Below are 21,668 nucleotides of genomic sequence, written 5' to 3'. Positions count from 1 at the left end.
GGTCATCCATGTACATTAAATGTGAAATTTTGTGAGAATTCTTAGATGTTTGGTAGCCGAGATTTGTTTTTTGTAAGATTGTTGACAGAGGGATCATGGCAATAATGAAAAGCAGAGGGGACAATGAGTCTCCCTGGAAAATTCCTCTCCTGATGTTGACAAGTCCATAACTTTCATTTCCAACAAACAGTTCAGTTTTCCAGTGCTCCATCATGTTTTCAATGAAGGTGCCAACGTTTTTACTAATCCCGATGGCGTCCAGGCACTTGATGATCCAGCTGTGTGGGAGTGAGTCAAAGGCCTTTTTGTAGTCAATCCACGTCAGGTGAAGATTAGCTTTTCGGCTCTTACAGTTCTCCAGAATCATTTTGTCAATCAATAACTGGTCTTTTGTGCCCCTGCTTTTCCGTTTGTTGCCTTTCTGTTCATCTGGCAAGATGTTTTTTTCTTCAAGATAGTCTTGAATTCTGTCAGCTATGATGCCAGTCAGTAGTTTAAACATAGTGGGCAGACACGTTATTGGCCTGTAGTTTCCTGGTGCTGCTCCTTTTGCTGGATCCTTTTGTATCAGGTATGTTCTTCCAGTTGTTAGCCATTCACTGATACTTCCTTTCTGCAGCATCTCATTGAATTGTTGGGCCATTTTTCCATGTAAACTAATCAGATGTTTGAGCCAAAATCCATGGAGTTGATCACTACCAGGCGATGTCCAGTTCTTGACTTTTTGCACTCGTTTGCTGATCATTTCAGTTGTTATTTCCATCAGTTCCATTTTGTTCTGTGAGAATTTTCCTTCAAACTCCTTTATCCACCCAGCGTTTTTGTTGTAGTTCTTATTGTTTTCCCAAAGCTCTTTCCAGAACTTCGTTGTTGCAGTTTTCTCTGGCTTTATGGTTACTGTGTCTGTTTTTTGGTTCAGGCTCTGATAGAACTGTCTTTGGTCTGATTGAAAAAGTTGATTTTGTCTGTACTGGATGATTCTGGCTTCATACCTTTCAATTTTTCTGGCTGTTGCTGTAATTTGTTCTTTCACAATTTCCAAAGCTTCTTCAATTTTTCTGGTGTTCAGCCAGTACTTTCGGATCAGGTATTGCTTGATTTTGTCATTCTTCAGTTTCTTCTCTTTCATATTTTTCAGGTTACTTGCATCTGATCTAAGTTTCTTGATTTTCAACTCTAGCCTGACCTTCCACTTTGGTTTTCCAGTCGATTTTCTTTGGGGCTGCCTTGGTTGTAGGAGCCCAAGCTCTTCTGTTACTATCACTGCTGCACTGTAGGCATACTGGTTTGTTTGTTCAATTGATGTTATTTGGACAGTGGAGAGTACTGCATTCACATCTTTCATGAGAGGTGCCAGGTGTCTCTTGGGCACTGTTTTTAGAGTTCGGAGCCGCTTTCTTATTGCATTTGCTGCAGCATGAGCCATGATCTTATCATTATTATTATTATTATTATTATTATTATTATTATTATTATTGCCATTGTTGGTCAGGGGTGCTTTATGTTTTGGTTCACAAAGGGAGAAAAGGGTTGGACTATATGGCCCAAGGGGTCTCTTCCAACCATGTTTATTATGGTGTTGTTGTTGTTGTTGTCATTGGGTGGCTATCTGTCAGCGGTGCTTCGATTATGGTGTGGTGCACAAAAGCAGAAAGGGGTTGAAGTAGATATCCCAAGGGGTCTCTTTCAACCTATTATTTTTATGATGACGATGACGATGATGATGATGATGATGATTAACATTGAGGCTGTATTTGTTCCCTTTTTGTTTTGTTTTTTACTTCAAAATAAGATATGTACAGTGTGCATAGGAATTTGTTCATAGTTTTTTTCAAAAACTATAATCTGGCCCTCCAACGGTCTGAGGGACCGTGAACTGGCCCCCTGTTAAAAAAGTTTGGGGACCCCTGCTGTAGACTCATGCAAAAGGAAAGTGTTGCACTCTCTCCTACTTCGTGTGTTTTTTCTCATTGCCATTCTGACTGCACTCTGATATTGCTTTGTTACATATGTCCCAATGTTCATCTCTGAAATGTTGGAAGGTAAGGACTCCATCTGTATTGGCCAGTATTCAGTTTCCTGCTTTTTCTGTTTTGTCCTGTAGCTCATCACCAAGTTCTTCAGCTCTTTACAAGAAAAGCCAATGTAAATGAGACAACTGACCTCCATCTTGCTTCTTTCCGTCTTGGGTCACGTTCTCAAAAATAAAAACATCCCAAAGTTTGCCCCAAATAGGGCTACAAACAATGACAAGAACATTTCAAGGTAGCTGATCTCTATCTATTCCAAGAAGAACTAGAAAAGGCCTGACTTATTCTAACCAAGCACTTCAATTCCAAATAATGTTGATGATGTCAAAACAAAGGAAACGTTCTTTGTTCTGCCACCTAATAACTGAAACGGATACAAGATGGAACAAAAAGCATTAATTTATTCTGGTAGAAGACAGATGGTTATCATGAAGGGCAGAATGCATGATGTTCCATGGTATCCTGATCTACGTAGGCTTAAACATAATTGTCTGCTTTGTAAGTTACAACTAGAGATCAGACTCATTGAGCGGCTAGCTGAATAATGAATAACAGACATCATCAACAACAAAAGTATTCAGGGCAAATTTGTATTATCTTATTAACTTCCAAAGAAAATTACTTGAAAAAAAAACTTTTGACACATGACCATCAGACTGTCTTCCTGCCTTTCCACTTACCAGTGCAATTTCTCCTAATCCAAGCTGGGCCCGCCCTAATGTCTGCCAAGCCTCCCAAGAGTGGGGATCTCTCTGGACAGCCATTTCTGCTGCATGCACTGCAGGGAACATTTCGTGCAGAGACATAAGGACCTAATGGGGAGAAAAGGAAAGCAAAGAGCACGACTTCCATCAACCAGTGCTGCTCCAAAAATCAAAGTTCAAAGGCAAAGAATGTATGCAACTAGCTATGAGTTAGAAAGGAACTGCCAGGAAAATCCATAACTGCACTGATTTAATACGTGTGTGCATACACATACACTCAGAGACTCCTGAGCTTTGTCTTGTTCCATATGTTTCTGACATGTTTAGCCAACTTGAAGGTCTAATTTAATGACCAGTTCTATTAACTACTAAATCAGACTCCTTTGCATTCTTATATCAGTTAAAAGTCCAGTGATCCCCCTACCCACTCCTCACAGATATCTCTATACTTGGTCTTTGCCAAAAATTATCAAAGTGAAGTGCCTATCAAAAGGGGAAAGGCACCAAGGAAAGGCAGATAACGTAATTCCTTGCTTGCCTCACAGCATCAAAGATATGGATGAGAACCTACAGAGACAGAATTAGAATGTAGGAAATTCTGAATGTATCCCATGATTTATAGAAATGTTTTATACGGTGAGCTGAGCAATTAACAATAAATAAATTATACTACCTTTAACAATAAGCTCGGTCAAAATGGACAATCCAGTCAAGTCATTTCTACATCCATAATGTTTGCTTCATTGATCTCATAAAGAGGACTTGTACAGAAAAGGTATGTAAATTACTATGTGCGGGAAGACTTACCATCACACCCTTCAGATTTTAAAGAAAGTTGGGCGCTTTCAGAGCATGTGGCAGCAGATTGTCATGGAGAGCCTCCTGCTCTTAATCTCTCTCTAGGCCACTAATTAGTATTAATTCTTCTCATGTGACAAGGGAAATAGGAATAAATGGGAACAATTACAGGATACTGCCAGTTGTAAAAATATAATGTGGGACCTTTTCCTAGGTCTTGTGTGTATAGTAGCTGTATCAGAACAATGAGCTAATGTACATCCTCCTCTACATTATAGTCAAAACTGGAAACTAGCAGAACGTCCTGTACCAAGGAAACCTTCACTGATCTTCTACCTTTGCTTTCAGGTTATGTCTCCCATGCCACATTCTCAGGCATTGCTTAATCTTTCATGCAACATCAGTCTAAGATGACCTAGAGTTGGGAATTATGGGTGGGAAACATATGCCCTCCAGATGTTATTGGGTCTTCTACTTCCAACATTCCTCATGGCTGGCTATGTTGAAGTCCAACAACATCTGGAAGTCTGCATAATTCCCATGCTTGGTTTAAAGCAAGCAATAACAACATTCTGGACCTATCTGTAGACCAGAAGGCTACATATCTAATTGAACCCAAAACACAGTATATTGCCATGTGGACTGTTTATGTGCCCCTTTACATCACCTGTTTTAGATGAACATCCCTTGAGAGGAATTTCCTTAACTAAACAAATATTTTTTGTTGCTGTTGATTTCAAAATTAAAACATCAGGCAGGGAAATACTGTTGCCAAGAATTTTATTAAAGCTTTTGTGTTCTGCTTGTTTATTGGAAGTGTTAGTTAGATAATATTATGCAGTTAGACCTCTATTTGCAGTTTCGACTTATGTGGATTTGATTATTCACAAATTTCATTAAAAATGTCCTTTATGGGCATCTCTAGTTCCTCTGGTGTAATTCTATGCTCAACGTATGCCGAAAGTTGATTATAGGATCATGCCAGAGGACCCAGGGATTCCTAGACACAACACCTTTCTAGCAGTTTCTAGATCTTCTGGAGCAATTCTATGATCAACATCAGGTGGAAGTTGACCACAGGGTTATGCTGGAGAACCTAAAGATTGCTAGAGAGGTATTCTCTCTAGTAAAAATTAGCAATTTAATTCACGGTTTTGTTTTGTTTTTACTTTTGAAGGCATCTTTTTCCCCTATCCCAATGAATGTGTAGAGGGTTGACTATGCTGCGTATTCTACTTTTGCATCATTTTTATTTATGCTAAAGGAAAGGACTTTAAGGCAAAGTATCACAGCCCAAAGCCAGAACACATTTTTTTTCACTCTCAGTATTACCTGTGATTTCATCTCATAGAGGGTAGCATCCTCTGGTGTTAACTGAAGTGCTTCATCCCATTTGTGAACTGCTTCTCGGTATCTACAGGTTGTTAAAAGAAGAATGCATTCTTACCATTGATATACACACACACTTGAACACACACAAATGCAGAGATGTGGGTGGAAAATTCTCCAATGTTATATTTTTATGGGAAAATTTCTACCTTGTCTACCTGTCGATGCACACATACACACAGATAACCATAATTGCCTGGGTTATTGTACTGCAACTAATCAGATGGAATAAAATGCCTAGTTATTCAAACCCTAATCTTGAGAGGAATAGACCAATAAACAAATGTACTGCTAAGCTTTCTTCTATTAAGTAAAATCTCTTGCTTCTCAATCATTCAAGTACAAGGAAAGAAGACAAAATATGGCAAGCTGCCTGTGCCCACAGACATTTTCCATTAGTGGAAAAATATGTTCAACCAGTTCTTATGAATTGCAGTTTTCTCAATTTGAAATGGAACCGATACTCACATAGAGTACAGAGATGAAATGAATAAATCTGAAGGCATTATAGTTATACCTCAGCAAAATAAAAAATGAAGGTAAGTTCCCCTTGGGTATGTGTCCTTAAAAAAGTAGCATTCTTTCAGATGTCATTTTTTTGTTAAATATAAAGGAAGTATATGTTATTCTCTTATTATAAACAGCCCACAAAATAATTTCCACATACATCTTTAAAGTGTTTGAATATATTAGTTAAACTAAATATATTAGTTAAACTAAATCTTCTAAATCAAATAACACTAAAATACTTTCTATTTTTTCTGGAATATGTACATCATTGGACATGTGAATGTTTAAAGGTTGCTATTTTTTTTTACTGTTTTGCCAAGTGTTTTGAGTTTCTCATTGCATAGAATCTAGAAGATACTGAAATTTAAAATCTGAAACCTACCTGGTAATTAGTACCAGGGTTTCTTACTCCTGCTAATTAGAACAACTAAGACCATTTCATTTATGTATCCTGGCCTAAAAACAGACTGAAAGGAGTCCAGATAATTCATTTAGTCTGAGAATGCCTGAAGTTGCCCAAACACTACATGCTCAAGCACTTTGCCTAAGAAGGGATATTTGCAACCAGGTAATAGTTCTCATACATCTCTGGGCTCAAGAAAGTCCTCTTTAGGAGATAACACAGGAAAACATCCTTCACAGCAGCAAGCAATTTGCTCTGACATATTGAAGAATTCACCATTCCCTGGACCCACTCAGTCAATCCAACTCTGCTAGATTTTATTAGCCAAGATGGGTAAGAATCAAGCTTATATGAGGTGGGTTTAACCTCTTCAAGTGTCTAATCCACATAATCAAGCCTCAGTAACTGAAACTGATCTCATGAACACTGACTAGACATTCCGCTGGATACTGTGTCCCTGAGACTATGTCATTTGCACTCCAACCATCATTCAATCTGTTTCATTTCCCCCAGGAGTCTCATAAATCCCCCTTGGCTTTAAACCAAAGGGAATTATGGGCTCTATGGCACTGGACTGGGCATTTATGAGCAACTGTGTTGATATTCTTTTCTGTCTCTCCATTATACAGTGACACTAAGGTTTTTTGCCAGTGCTGTCAGCTATGAAATCCCCCAGAGAGTTCAGGACTCTTCCAGAGTCCCTGGAGTGCACCATCCTAATAGGCCCCCATGTCTCTGTAGGGAATACCTGCAACTACGAAACTAAACATCACAAAGAAATGATCTGTCTATGACAACAGGGTTATTGACATTCCCCCAAAATAATATAATCCTCCAGCTGTCCAACAGCAAAAAACTAGATTCAGGGTCTTCCTTGTCTTATTTGTTACTAGACATGGCATAAATAGTCTGGAAATCCTAATATTTCATTTATAGTTGATGGAGCAGGCATTTTCATGTGATTTGCCTTGTCGTCCCCAAACTGGCAAAGCACAGATATTTTGACAACTCCTATTAGTCCCGGAAATGAAATGAAAAAGATTATAGGAGCTTATTTAAAAAGAGTATTCTGAAACAAGATGCCCTAATTCAGGGGTCCCCAAACTAAGGCCCGGGGGCTGGATGCGGCCCTCCAAGGTCATTTACCTGGCCCCTGCCCTCAGTTTTATAATATAGTATTTTTAGATCAGCTTTAATAATATAATATATTGTATATACCTATAATATTGATAATAATCTTATGTTATACAATATAATACTAATAATAATACCATATAATAATATTAATTATATGTTATATATTACATATAATATTACAGTATAGTGGTATAGTTCAATATAGTAATATATAATGCTAATATTGTGCTATGCTAATAATATAATATATTGTATGTACATACAACTGCTCTGAGTTCCCTTCGGGGTGAGAAGGGTGGTAAATAAATGCAGTAAATAAATAATTATTTTTAGACTTGGCCTCGGCCAAAGTCTGAAATGACTTGAAGGCACAAAACAACAACAATCCTACTTAGCTTGACTATCTCATTGGCCAGAAGCAGGCCCACATTTTCCATTGAAATCCTGATAGGTTTATGTTGGTTAAAATTGTTTTCATTTTAAAATATTGTATTGTTCTTTCATTGTCGTTGTTGCTGTTTTGCACTACAAAAAATAAGACATGTGCTGTGTGCATAGGGATTTCCAAATGATAATTCGGCCCCTCAACAGTCTGAAGGATTGTGGACCGGCCCTCTGCTTCAAAAGTTTGAGGAACCCTGCCCTAATTCATCATAGTTACATTCAAAGAGATTGATGTGTTAGTGGGGTATAGCATAAAAAGTCATGTAGGAATATTGGATTTTTTTAAAAAATAAAATAAATTCTAGCATAATTTTGTGGACTACAGGTAATTTCCACTAGAAAAGTATACTAAAAAAAACCTGAACTAAAAAAACAAACGAGCTACTGGATTCCTTTATGTATTTTTATAACGGGCTAAGGTTTGGCTATCCTTGCTTTAACTCTAAAAGCGGTGCCAGGATCTGGTTACCTATGTATTGGGGAAAAGAATGTTTGTTTAGATGTTCTTCAGCTTTCATAGCTTCAATAAGTAATGCTAAAAAACTGTTAAGGATGCCGTGCTTTTCAAAGCTTGGTCACAGAAACATGCTCCAACTGTAGTACGTTACCACCTATAAACTTATAAAGACATTTCCCATAACTTTTTGCTGTAGTACTACTAATTAACAACACCACATTGAGATAAACTGTTTGTGAAATATTAAATAAACCACTCAAATAAGGAATAATATGTTTTCATTATAACAAGCATCAGATTTTAAGAAGGGTTTTCAAATGCTTCATTTCCATAAAACTACAGCTCTAGTATTTTTATCAAATGAATTACTATCTTACAACATAAACCATGGTTAAGGATTAAACATGCCATTGAGCAATTAAAGAAACACACAAAAAACACTCCACAGGAAACAGAGACAACACATGCAGAATATGTAGTTTTGGACGTGCTACTGAAAATATCTAGAGAACAAAAAAGCACAGCGATTAAATTGTCATGTTCAGTGGCTGATAAAACCCTAACTTTTGTACCATAATAAAAGTTGAACCCGAGGTTTACAGAGTCAGCAAAACGAACACAAAAATGCAGGCTATTCTTCTCCATGTCAAAATGGAACACAATGTATTTTCCCATATGTAAAAAATGGATGGAAATGTTTACCAACTTTTTTTAAAAATACTACCCAAAGAAAAGGCATTTTCTGCACTCTAAAAGCAACCAATTCAGCATAATTGTTCAAATGTTGTCTCCCCTACACAAGAACTTTGATCCTTTGCTACAAAAAAATAGCTATAGCAGCCTCAAAAACAAAGCATGTAGAAACCAATAAACATTTCCACCTTTTCTCTCTACATGAGTTTGCCACACTCTGTATGGATCCCAAACCATCCTCGAAGTTGACTGGTGAAACTTTAATATCATTTGAGCTAAATCAGGAGCAGGCATTTTGACTGTGGACGCTTTTGTAGAGACATACACCCAGTTGCAACTACTAAAATCCCAACTATTGTAATCCAGCATTTAGATTCCCATTCTATTTTGGGGTTGTATCTGCTGTATGTACTTCTTTTTACTAGACTATAATTTTAATGTATTTCAACCTAGCTAATGTCACAAAATTATAAATGCAGTTACAAGATCTTATAGTTCATTCCAAACAACTTACAAACTGTGTAATACCTGCTCATAACGTACTTAAATTATAGATCTCAGACTATAGAGTATGTCAATGGTATAGTTTCAGATAACTCATTGTGTTTCAATTTATGGACCACATTCAAACTCTGAATATTTCGACCAGCATGTATGCCTGTACTGCTTGTATTACCAAATGCAATGGAAATGAAACATCATACATTACTCACAGGGGCTATTTATATGTTTACTTAGGATATGTATCGTGAGCATTTCCAAATAAAAGTTGAATAGATTCTGCTTCTTTACATTTTGAAGAAACTATCTCCGAGTATATATTTCCAATTGTTGTTGTTGTGTGCCTTAAAGTCATTTCTGACTTACAGTGACTTTAAAGCAAAGCTATCACTAGATTTTCTCACCAAGAATGGCAATCACCGAGCATTGCCATTGCCTTTCTCTCAAGCTGAGAAGGTGTGATTTGCCCAACGTCACCCAGGGAATTTCATGGCAAAGAGGGGATTTAAACCCTGGTTTCCCATAGTCCCAGTTCAATACTTAAGACAATGAAAACGTATGTATTTGCCTGAAGTAGATAAATCTGAATAAGACAGGATTCATTCCAAAATAATAAGGTGGCTTTTACAGAAAGATCTAGACAACATTTGAGGAACATTTGGGGCATTTTTCCTCTTAAAAAAATCACAGGATCATGTTAGTTTCTTACACAGTTCCCTTCAAACTTTTTTGAGATGGAGAGGGAATTTGTTTGAGAATTTTCTGTGCAAATCCCTGTAGAAAGTGTGACATGTACTTGTGTAAGGTTAAGCGACCATAAGCAGAAATGTCCACTGCTAGAAGATGAAGACGTGGTGATTTTCATTGGAGGACAAAGCACAAAGCCTCTTACAATTGGTTTTGGACCTGAACATTGTGGTTTTATCTTTTACAAAAAGCTGAACTATACTTTTGGTCACTTTCTGTTTCATTTAAGGGACTGACATTGTTTGCAGCATGTCTCAGGGTCATAAAACTGGCTCCTGGGACCATGATCAAATTTACATCCAACTATGATCCAGTTACTTTCTTGGCTGCTCTACTTCACAAGGTTGTTGCGAAGATAATGAGGAGCGGAGAGAAGGAGAATTACGCACGCTTCCCTGATCTTAATATAATACATAAATATAAACAACAAATCAATAAAAAGCTGGAACATGGCAAGAAACCCCACAATATTTGGCCCAAAACATTTCATGTCTTCATGGGAAGAGGCCATACTAGTTTAACTTTTATGGCAGGACATATAAAAGGGACCTTAAAACTCTAGGCTCATTTGTGGGAAAGTAGTACAAGGAAAGTATGGAATAGACATTAATTGGCTTTGCTATTGCATAAACGGGCATGAAAATAACATTTCCTTGTGAATAAGAACCAATTACCACCTCGTCCAGCAGGCAAGATTAGAAAATTAGATGTCTAAAAAGGTCTCTAGTAGCCAGGATCACAAATCTTTTTTTTTTAAATAACTAAAGTACCCATTAAAATTTATGGCTACATAGAAGAGAGAGGCATGACTAAGTGTCCAAGGAAGTCTCCTCCACAGGTAAGAAGTCCAAAAATAAAGACTTGTGAAAGAACTGAACTGTTGTTCTCATGTCAGTGTAACGTACTCATTACAGCAATGGTTTATCTCATTTATATTTTCCAAGTGCTTAGAACGGAAAATCTAAAATGTTCAGCAAAACTCTGCTGCAATCTCTAACTGCTGCTTATTTGGCCATTATTTTTACGACCATACTTCTTCAATTCTAAGATGTCATTGATTGGAAGACAGTACCATCAAAGGGGGGGGGGGACTTTATTTATATATACAGTAGAGTCTCACTTATCCAACATAAACGGGCCGACAGAATGTTGGATAAGCGAATATGTTGGATAATAAGGAGAGATTAAGGAAGAGCCTATTAAACATCAAATTAGGTTATGATTTTACAAATTAAGCACCAAAACATCATGTTACACAACAAATTTGACAGAAAAAGTAGTTCAATACGCAGTAATGCTATGTAGTAATGACAAAATGCGTTGGATAATCCAGAACGTTGGATAAGCGAGTGTTGGATAAGTGAGACTCTACTGTACATATAAAAAACCATCAGTGGTTCTAAGACATACTTCATTTTTAGAGATTTTTATATGGGAGAAAAAGTGCACCTTAGAATTGAAGAAACACAGATTTTAGCAGCTGCAGTAGATTTGATGTGAAAAGATATAAATACAGGCAGTCCTCGAGTGAGAAACATCCGACTTAAAAATGATTCATAGTTAAGAATGGGGGTGAGATGATGATGATAATAATAATAATAATAATAATAATAATAATAATAATAATAATAATACAAGCAGTCAAAGAAGAACATGCCCTGGCAGAATATGTAAAGCAAAGTGAAGAACTTGCTTTGATTGAAGTCAAAAATCAGAAACTCCTCAAAGCACAGCAGACAAAAACCAGTACAAGAAAGCCACACTACAAACTAGAGCTGACAGCTGGCACAACAAAACATTGCATGGAAAGTTCTTTGACAAAATTGAAGGAAAAGCTGGCAAGCAGAAGCCCTGGCTATGACTCATGAATGGGACACTGAAGAAGGAGACAGAAGGCCTGATCCTTGCAGCCCAGGAGCAAGCCAACAGAACAAATGCAATTAAGGACAAGATCGAAAAATCAGCTGATGACCCCAAATGCAGACTGTGCAAGGAAACCGACGAAACCATTGATCATATCCTCAGCTGCTGTAAGAAAATTGCACAGACTACAAACATGGGCACAACTATGTGGCCCAAATGATTCATTGGAACTTATGCCTCAAGTACCACCTCCCAGCAGTAAAGAACTGGTGGGATCACAAACCTGCAAAAGTATTGGAAAATGAGCACGCAAAGATACTGTGGGACTTCCGAATCCAGACTGACAAAGTTCTGGAACACAACACACCAGACATCACAGTTGTGGAAGAGAAAAAGGTTTGGATCATTGATGTCACCATCCCAGGTGACAGTCACATTGACGAAAAACAACAGGAAAAACTCAGTCGCTATCAGGACCTCAAGATTGAACTTCAAAGGCTCTGGCAGAAACCAGTACAGGTGGTCCCAGTGGTGATTGGCACATTGGGTGCCATGCCAAAAGATCTCAGCCGGCATTTGGAAACCATAGACATTGACAAAATTATGATCTGCCAACTGCAAAAGGCCACCCTACTGGGATCTGCATGCATCATCCGAAAATACATCACACAGTGGGTCCCTCATTTTTGTTTTTATTGTTAATTCATTTATATCCTTTTTCCCAATAAAAGGACTGAAAGTGGTTTACAAAATATTAAAAACAATGCAAGTTAAAAACAATATAAAATCAGAATAAATCTTCAATGACTTCCCAGTGTCACACGGCACCTAAAATGCCTATGGGATTTTGGCTTGCATAAATAGGAGTATAGTGTCTAGATCCAGGGAAGTCATGCTAACCCTCTATTCTGCCTTGGTCAGACCACACCTGGAATACTGTGTCCAATTCTGGGCACTGCAGTTGAAGGGAGATGTTGACACGCTGGATTGTAGTCAGAGGAGGAAGACTAAAATGTTCAAGAGTCTGAAGAAAAAGCCCTATGTGGTTCAGCTTAAAGAACTGGGTATGTTTAGCCTGCAGAAGAGAAGGCTGAGAGGAGACATGATAACCATGGATAAATATGTGAGGGGAAGTCATAGGAAGGAAGGAGCAAGCTTGTTTTCTGCTGCCCTGGAGACTAGGACGTGGAACAATGACTTGAAATTACACGAAAGGAGATTCCACCTGAACATTAGGAAGAACTTCCTCACTGTGAGAGGTGTTCAGCAGTGGAACTCTCTGCCCCGGAGTGTGGTGGAGGCTCCTTCTTTGGAGGCTTTTAAACAAAGGCTGGATGGCCATCTGTCGGGGGTGCTTTGAATGCAATTGTCCTGCTTCTTGCCAGAATGGAGTTGGACTGGATGGCCTACGAGGTCTCTTCCAACTCTATGATTCTAACGAACTTCACATTTGAGAAAAAGCATTTGTGAGAACATGATTACCTGCTTGTGGTATGTTACAAACTATATGACAGTCAAGATCAAGTAATCTTTTTTTTTTTTAGAAAATGAGGCAGACTATTTTGTCAACTGTAACAAATGTATACATTTTAGCATATGCAAGTAAAATTGCAGAATGGGGTTTTTTATCATGACTTTCTCTTGCTTTAATGAATGATATTCATAAGTTAACAAACCAGTGATTCTGAAAAAACCATACAACTCTGGTGCCTCCTTGTGGTTCTTAATATAGTTCATTTCTTCCCTAGAAATGACGCAATATCGCTTGGCATTCTGCTCTTAGTAGAACGTATGATATATGTTTGACAGAAGTTTGCAAAAACAAGAATAAGCCGACACTCACAATGCAACCCTATGCGAAATGAAATTATGAGAAAAAGAACAGAAGTCAGATAGTATTTTTGCTGAAGTGTAATATACACAATGTTAATCTCCCTTCTTTAAAGGAAGGTAGCAGATAAACAGAAAGATAACTCTGGAGACTATATCTGGAATGTCTGAAGTCCACAGAGCTATAAGTATGTGGTTGATCTATTAACCCAGGCTATTGGACAGTTTAAGCAATTGGTGAAACAGGCCACACACATTGGTCTGGAGTCAGAAGAGGACCTCTCAAGATGGAAAAGCGCATTTGCTCTGTGGAGGGAATTCTGATCCAGCCGGAAAATCCCATGGTAGAAGAAGAGACGGTGATCTTCATCTATCACCCGTGCCTCCTGCAGTTTGCCATGCTTTGCAAAAACCTGATTGCTGGTTGGTAGAATATACAGAAAAGTAGAGGAGATAGCACTAAGGGCTGTAGAGTAAGAAGGTAAAGACAGAGCTAATCTTTTCCTCTTTCATCAGCATTCCGGATGAATTGGGAGCTATCTCTGCATACAGTTTAAAAACCTGGTTCTGTACACCGTCCTTGGACAAAATTATTCAAAACTCTCAGACCACTGCATACTGGGTTAGTCACCAGCCCATTTAATGAATGGGCTGGTGACTAGTAGGTCTCACAGATACAGTGGGTCCATACCACTTGGAACTAACTCTTGCCTTTAACCTATTATATTTTTGCAAAATGGACAGGCATACTGGGCATTTTCTTTTATATCCAAATTGATGTAATGAATGTATATTGACATTGTATATAAAATGCCACAAACTTTTATATGAACAAGAATATTTAATTATAAAGTTTGCACTCCAAAAACTATAAAAACAGATTTGAATGAACACTACCCCAAGTGAAGTGCTTAGCATCAATTGCTGCTGTTTTAACTGCTTTAAATGTTTTATTTTTAAACGACGTTACTCTTATAAAATATTTTAAATTTGAAATGGACCTATCTAAATGCACTCTCTCGCCAATAAAAAATTAACAGATTCAATTATAAACTGTATAATGTACATGTGATCTTTTCATCCCTCCTCCCCGTTGTAGGACATGGCTCTACAAGGGCCGGAAAAATAGTACAGGTCAATAACTGGCTCAGAAAATGGTGTCAAGAGGAGCATTTTGGCTTCCTTGACCATGGTCTACTCTTCCAAGAGGATGGACTACTGGCAAGCGATGGGGTGCATCTCACACAAGTAGGAAAACATCTTTTTGCACACAGACTCACAAACCTCATCAGGCGCACTTTAAACTAAATCCACTGGGGGAGGGGAACAACAGCCTGGCGAACACTATATTACCCACGACCACAGGGAACCGCCGTAAGGCTAAACGGAGGGCTGCACAAACACAGCAAGGACCAAGTACAGAGAGCACAATAATCCCAAATAAACAGTTCGAGGGGAGGTCACAGGGGCTTACATGTCTTTACACTAATGCTCAGAGCATGGGAAATAAGCAAGACGAACTCCAACTCCTAGCACAGCACCACACATACGATGTCATAGGCATCACTGAAACCTGGTGGGATGACTCCCATCACTGGAATTTAACCATTGAGGGCTATAACCTCTTTCACAGAAATAGAACAAAGGGGAGAGGAGGGGGAGTAGCTTTATATGTCAAAAACAGTTACGTTGCAGAAGAAATGCAAGACTGTAATCCGGGAAACCAGCTTGAAAGCATCTGGATAAGAATCAAGGGAACCGGGACTCAAAAAGATCTTGTCGTGGGTGTCTACTACAGACCTCCGAGTCAGGATGAAGGACTTGATGAAGCCTTCTGTCAACAGCTGACCAAACAGGCACAAAGAAGAGATATAGTAGTCATGGGCGATTTCAATTATCCCGATATCTGCTGGAAAACAAACTCAGCCAAGAGTACAAAGTCCAACAAATTCCTCACTTGCCTTGCAGATAATTTTATGGTCCAGAAGGTAGAAGAGGCAACAAGGGGATCAGCAACTCTTGATCTAATCTTAACAAATGTGGAAGACCTGATCAATACAGTTGAAGTGGTTGGATCCTTAGGGGCAAGTGACCATGTGCTCCTGCAGTTTGCAATACAAAGGAATGCTGAAACTAAGACAAGTCAAACACGCATTCTGGACTTTAAGAGAGCTGACTTCCAAAAAATGAAGGAATTACTGAGCGGCATTCCATGGACGCCGATATTAAAAAACAAGGGAGTTAAGGATGGATGGGAGTTTTTCAAAAGTGAAATACTCAAGGCGCAAATGCAAACAGTGCCAACAAAGAAGAAAAATAAGACAAGTGCAAAGAAGCCAGAATGGATGTCCAAAGAACTTCTAACTGAGCTAAAGCTCAAAAGTGACATGCACAAGAAGTGGAAAAGGGGAGAAATCACCAAAGAAGAATTCAAACGTATAGCCAACTCCTGTAGGGAAAAGGTTCGCAAGGCTAAAGCGCAAAATGAGCTCAGGCTTGCCAGGGACATAAAAAACAACAAAAAAGGTTTTTTTGCTTATGTTGGTAGAAAAAGGAAGAAAAAGGAGGCGATAGGGCCACTGCAAGGAGTAGATGGGGTGATGGTGACAGGGGATAGGGAAAAGGCAGAACTGCTTAATGCCTTCTTTGCCTCGGTCTTCTCACAAAAAGAAAGCCATCTTCAACCTCAGCAACATGGAATGGACGAAGGATTGGGGGAAATCCAACCCCAAATAGGGAAACAAGTTGTCCAGGAACACCTGGCCACTCTAAACGAATTCAAGTCCCCAGGGCCAGATCAGCTACATCCAAGAGTATTGAAGGAACTAGCGGAAGTTATTTCAGAACCACTGGCTATCATCTTCGAGAGTTCTTGGAGAACAGGAGAAGTCCCAGCAGATTGGAGGAGGGCGAATGTGGTCCCTATCTTCAAGAAGGGAAAAAAGAACGACCCAAACAATTACCGTCCGGTCAGCCTCACATCAATACCAGGCAAGATTCTGGAAAAGATCATTAAGGAAGTGGTCTGCAAACACTTAGAAACAAATGCGGTCATTGCTAATAGTCAACACGGATTTACCAAAAACAAGTCATGCCAGACTAATCTGATCTCTTTTTTCGATAGAGTTACGAGTTGGGTCGATACAGGGAATGCCGTGGATGTAGCATATCTAGATTTCAGTAAGGCCTTCGACAAAGTCCCCCACGACCTTCTGGCAAACAAACTAGTAAAATGTGGGCTAGACAAAACTACGGTTAGGTGGATCTGTAATTGGCTAAGCGAACGAACCCAAAGGGTGCTCACCAATGCGTCGTCTTCATCATGGAAAGAAGTGACAAGTGGAGTGCCGCAGGGCTCCGTCCTGGGCCCGGTTCTGTTCAACATCTTTATTAACGACTTAGACGAAGGGTTAGAAGGCACGATCATCAAGTTTGCAGATGACACCAAACTCGGAGGGATAGCTAACACTCCAGAAGACAGGAGCAGAATTCAAAATGATCTTGACAGACTAGAGAGATGGGCCGAAACTAACAAAATGAAGTTCAACAGGGACAAATGCAAGATACTTCACTTCGGCAGAAAAAATGGAAATCAAAGATACAGAATGGGGGACGCCTGGCTTGACAGCAGTGTGTGTGAAAAAGATCTTGGAGTCCTCGTGGACAACAAGTTAAACATGAGCCTACAATGTGATGCGGCAGCTAAAAAAGCCAATGGGATTTTGGCCTGCATCAATAGGGGAATAACGTCTAGATCCAGGGAAGTCATGCTCCCCCTCTATTCTGCCTTGGTCAGACCACACCTGGAATACTGTGTCCAGTTTTGGGCACCGCAGATGAAGGGAGATGCTGACAAGCTGGAAAGCGTCCAGAGGAGGGCAACTAAAATGATTAAGGGTCTGGAGAACAAGCCCTATGAGGAGAGGCTTAAAGAGCTGGGCATGTTTAGCCTGCAGAAGAGAAGGCTGAGAGGAGACATGATAGCCATGTACAAATATGTGAGGGGAAGTCATAGGGAGGAGGGAGCAAGCTTATTTTCTGCTGCCCTGCAGACTAGGACACGGAACAATGGCTTCAAACTACAGGAAAGGAGATTCCACCTGAACATTAGGAAGAACTTCCTCACAGTGAGGGCTGTTCGGCAGTGGAACTCTCTCCCCCAGGCCGTGGTGGAGGCTCCTTCTTTGGAGGCTTTTAAGCAGAGGCTGGATGGCCATCTGTCGGGGGTGCTTTGAATGCGATTTCCTGCTTCTTAGCGGGGGGTTGGACTAGATGGCCCTTGAGGTCTCTTCCAACTCTACTATTCTATGATTCTATTCTATGATTCTAATTATTCCAAATTTGAAAACATTAAAAAAATCTAAAAAGCAAACCTTGAGTTTGCCATTTTCTATCAAAGATACCAGTTTACTACGGCAGTGTTCATAATGGGACTTTAGCATTCACGGTTTTTATTATCCATCCATGCAGGGTCCTGTAACCAAACCCCAGCAGATACCATGGATATATTGTACATAGAAAAAGTGAGTTAAGATAAAGACATTTCTTTTAAAAAACTATTCGTAATTCTTGATGACAAAATTCTTAAGAATTTTACATCAACGTAGGCTGCAATTCTGTATTTATTTACCCAGAAGTGAACTCTACTGAATTAAGAGGGTTTGGATAGCACAGGGAAGGGTTAACACCCTTGTGGTATTTCTTTTGCCGTCTGTGCCACTGTTCACCTCACTTTCTGTCTCTTTGATTATTAGATTTTGAAAAAAAAATGGCTTGTGGAAACAAGAATGGATGAGAAAGCTTCATTTGAGACATCTTTTTCCAATGATAACTCTTACAGGAGTGAATTTCACTTCCTAGGAGTAGATTTCTCTCACTTCCTGTTGTTTCAGTCCCGTTCATAACTGAGAGTCATTTCTAAGTCAGATGTTTGTAACTCGGAGACGGTCTGTACATTAAAACCAACACATAAAAGGTTGCACAATTCGATCCTTATCTAATCATTATGACCATATGGTGCCCCTAGGCTCGGAGATAATATGCATCTGAATTATCACTTGATGAAAACAACAGCGAGAGAAGGTTACTGCTCTCATATCCTGCTTGTGGACTTTTCAAAGAGATTAGACTAATTCCTACACAGGACGCTTATCTACATAAAATTTTCTATCAGATCTACTAGGCTTTTCTAACATTCTTAACACTAAAATAACGGAAGTTGAAGCTTTGGTAAGAACTAAAGGACAGAATTCACAATCTTGGACAGTACAAACAGAGGGCTGTATTGTATGTATGGAGTAATGGTGTAACCTTAAAAAGAAAGCCAACATATGAATTTGAGTGAACTCTGGCAGTTCAAATCCCATCTGGTCAAGGAAATCCTATGGGTAGCTTTGGATAACTTACTCTTTCTTTGCTTCAGAGGAAGACTCAAAGTTTCTTACAACTAATTAAAAACATACCATTATACATTTACAAGTTACAAAAGCTAAAATGAGATTAAACAATAGCAAAATTAAAACCAGACTAAAATAAATATCATTAAATCACACACACACAGCAGCAGCACAATAATTAGCAACATCCAGCATATCCAAACTCCTTTCAACCAATTCATCATTACATTTCTACTTATTCACAGAACCTTTAGAAATGTCCTGATCATAGTATTGATAATGTCATGGCTGCTTTGCCTGATACCTGTGCATGCATTTAAGTGCGTTCTGATATTAGTAAAACCAATCTCATTTGAAATCAACGAGGGGGGAAATATGAATGAATAACTCTTGTCCTTAAACCTTAATCAGAGCGGGTGCTTTAATAGATCCTTGAAAACTATCTAGGGTCTAGGCAGATTTTTAGGTAGAGCTGGAAGCAAACATTTCTTATTGGAAATATTTTTTTTAAAAAAAATTGGCCGCAATTACATACATAGGCAAATGAATGATCTGTGGCCACATAAGACTAATTAACAATTGGCACCACCACAAAAAGGGTGACAGGAAGTGATTTAGTTGCCAACACCTTTCCCTGAATCACAATTATTTATTATAGTGATGACGAACTGGAAGCCTGAGAAACTCAGCACATTAGAGGCATTTCAACTGAGATAACAGCTTTATCTTGGTACTTTGGCCATATTAATTTGTTGGCAGTTACAGGCTTCTCTTTAAAAACCCTAAAGGTATTCACTTTGAGCGTATTGACTTCAAAATCAAGATTTTTAAAAAGAGAATGAAAGACAGGAATTAATTTTTCAATGCACATTTATGAGTGGAAATAGACATTCTAACCTGTCTAAGGAAAGACAGTTTTATTATTTAATAAAGCAAAAATTTCAAAAATGTGGATTGACTTGGGAGGCTTTGCTAACAATTTCCTGTTGTGCTAGCTAGTTAAATGGTACACTCCCTATATCTTCTGTTTCTGAGCTGACACTAGTAGTAGTTACAGAACTGTCAGGTGTTCATTTTAAAATAAAAAGACAAGTGAGAACAAACAGATATATAAGAAGCAAAAGGCAATAGAAATTTTTCTCATCCACAGAACCATTCAGCTATAAAAAAAACCCCACTGAGGTTTCATCCAGTCTGGTCAGATAATGTCATCATTTTAATATCAAATTTATAAATTTACCACATTCAAAGTACAGTAGAGTCTCACTTATCCAACATTCGCTTATCCAATGTTTTGGATTATCCAACGCAGTTTGTCTCCCGCCCTGATCCACAGCTGTTTCTCTAGGCAGCAAGGATTGAACTTTTTATGGATTTAATTTCCGACAATGTTGCTACTGTAAGTTCATTTTATGCAGTTCCATCTTCATTTGTAGTCAATTTGTTAGTAGTCAATGTTTTTGTAGTCAAATGTTTTCAATATATTGAGATGTTTTGGTGCTAAATTCATAAATATAGTTATTACTACATAACATTACCATGTTTTGGACTGCTTTTCTGCAGATTTGTTGTAAAACATGATGTTTTTGGTGCTTAATTTGTAAAATCATTTAATAGGCTTTTCTGTAATTCCTCCTTATTATCCAACATTTCCACTTATTCAACGTTCTGTCAGCCTGTTTATGTTGGATAAGTGAGACTCTACTGTACTAAACAAAAGAGATGCTAGAAAGAATTAAAAAGAATGCGAAGCACAGTTATTTAGAAATTAAGTTCCAATGAAATAGGTTGCCTTTATGACAGGCCTGATAAAGCAGCCCCAATTATCAATGGACTACCTACACAAGTATTGGTTTAGCCAATATCCATTGTTTCAGCAGGCTGGCACTGGAATACTCTGCCTTGGAGTGTGACAGAGTCTCCTTATTGGAAAATTTGAAAATTGAGATTGGATAATCATTTGTCAAAAGTACTTTGATTGTGTATTCCTACATGGTAAGAGTTGGACGTAGATGGCCCTTGTGGTCTCTTCTACTAGGTCAAAATTATGGATTTTGAAATGACCTATGGAAAGTGAGGGTCAATCCACAGTGAGTGGAAAATCCCAGTGAAGCCACTGGCTGTCACCATTTTTCCTGCTTAGGCACAGCCAAATGGAAACAGAGAAATAATTATAGGAAGCCTGAAAAGACAATTCAAAATAATTGGCTAGATTTTGGTGGTATAGCAGTGTTATTATGGTATGTCAAGTAGAAATATGATAAGCAATCTAGATTCTTCAATGCAGTGATGGGCTCCAGAAGGATTTTACAGATTAATTTTCTCTAAACTATATTCTGGTCTATTACACTATGATTCACAAGAACTAAGTTTTCTTGATTCACAAGAAATAGTAGACATTGATGGGAAGGTCAAATTTGGTGCAAGATCCTGTCCTGAGACATACTGGAAAACAACATTAAGAAAAAAAAAGTCAAAGATCATCAGACATTTGAAAAACAGAAACAGCTTTCTTGGAACTCAGCATTTCATTTTTGGGAAATATTGCTTGAGATTGTCTCCCTTTGGTAAAAAGCATTTTGTTGCAAACAGTCACCTGACTGTCAGGGAAAGAGATTAACTGTACTGATAATGAAAAGTTATCAACCATAAAGATTGCTCTCTGTTGCTACTCTTCCTCTGCCCCAACTTTGTGAAGACACAATAATGATGTTAAAATATCATCATTGTACTCATTAGTACATAAGGCCCATTTAGACCTTTATT

At 38.5% G+C, this 21,668-nt stretch overlaps 1 protein-coding gene across 1 annotated transcript in view; it reads right to left on the bottom strand.

Moving 5' to 3' along the window:
- Positions 1-21,668, bottom strand: part of ttc33 (tetratricopeptide repeat domain 33) — a 54,615-nt gene that overhangs the window by 15,764 nt on the left and 17,183 nt on the right. The window contains exons 3-4 of the mRNA XM_003216202.4: positions 4,865-4,946; positions 2,711-2,842 (exon numbers count right to left, since the gene is read on the bottom strand). Coding sequence (XP_003216250.1) covers positions 2,711-2,842; positions 4,865-4,946 — 214 coding nt within the window. The remainder of the gene's footprint in view (positions 1-2,710; positions 2,843-4,864; positions 4,947-21,668) is intronic.

This window comes from Anolis carolinensis, chromosome 2 (assembly GCF_035594765.1).
Source record: "Anolis carolinensis isolate JA03-04 chromosome 2, rAnoCar3.1.pri, whole genome shotgun sequence".
NCBI classification, from domain to species: Eukaryota; Metazoa; Chordata; class Lepidosauria; order Squamata; family Dactyloidae; genus Anolis; species Anolis carolinensis.
The sequence above is the reverse complement of the archived record's forward strand: the minus strand, read 5'-3'. Positions and strand labels throughout refer to the sequence as shown.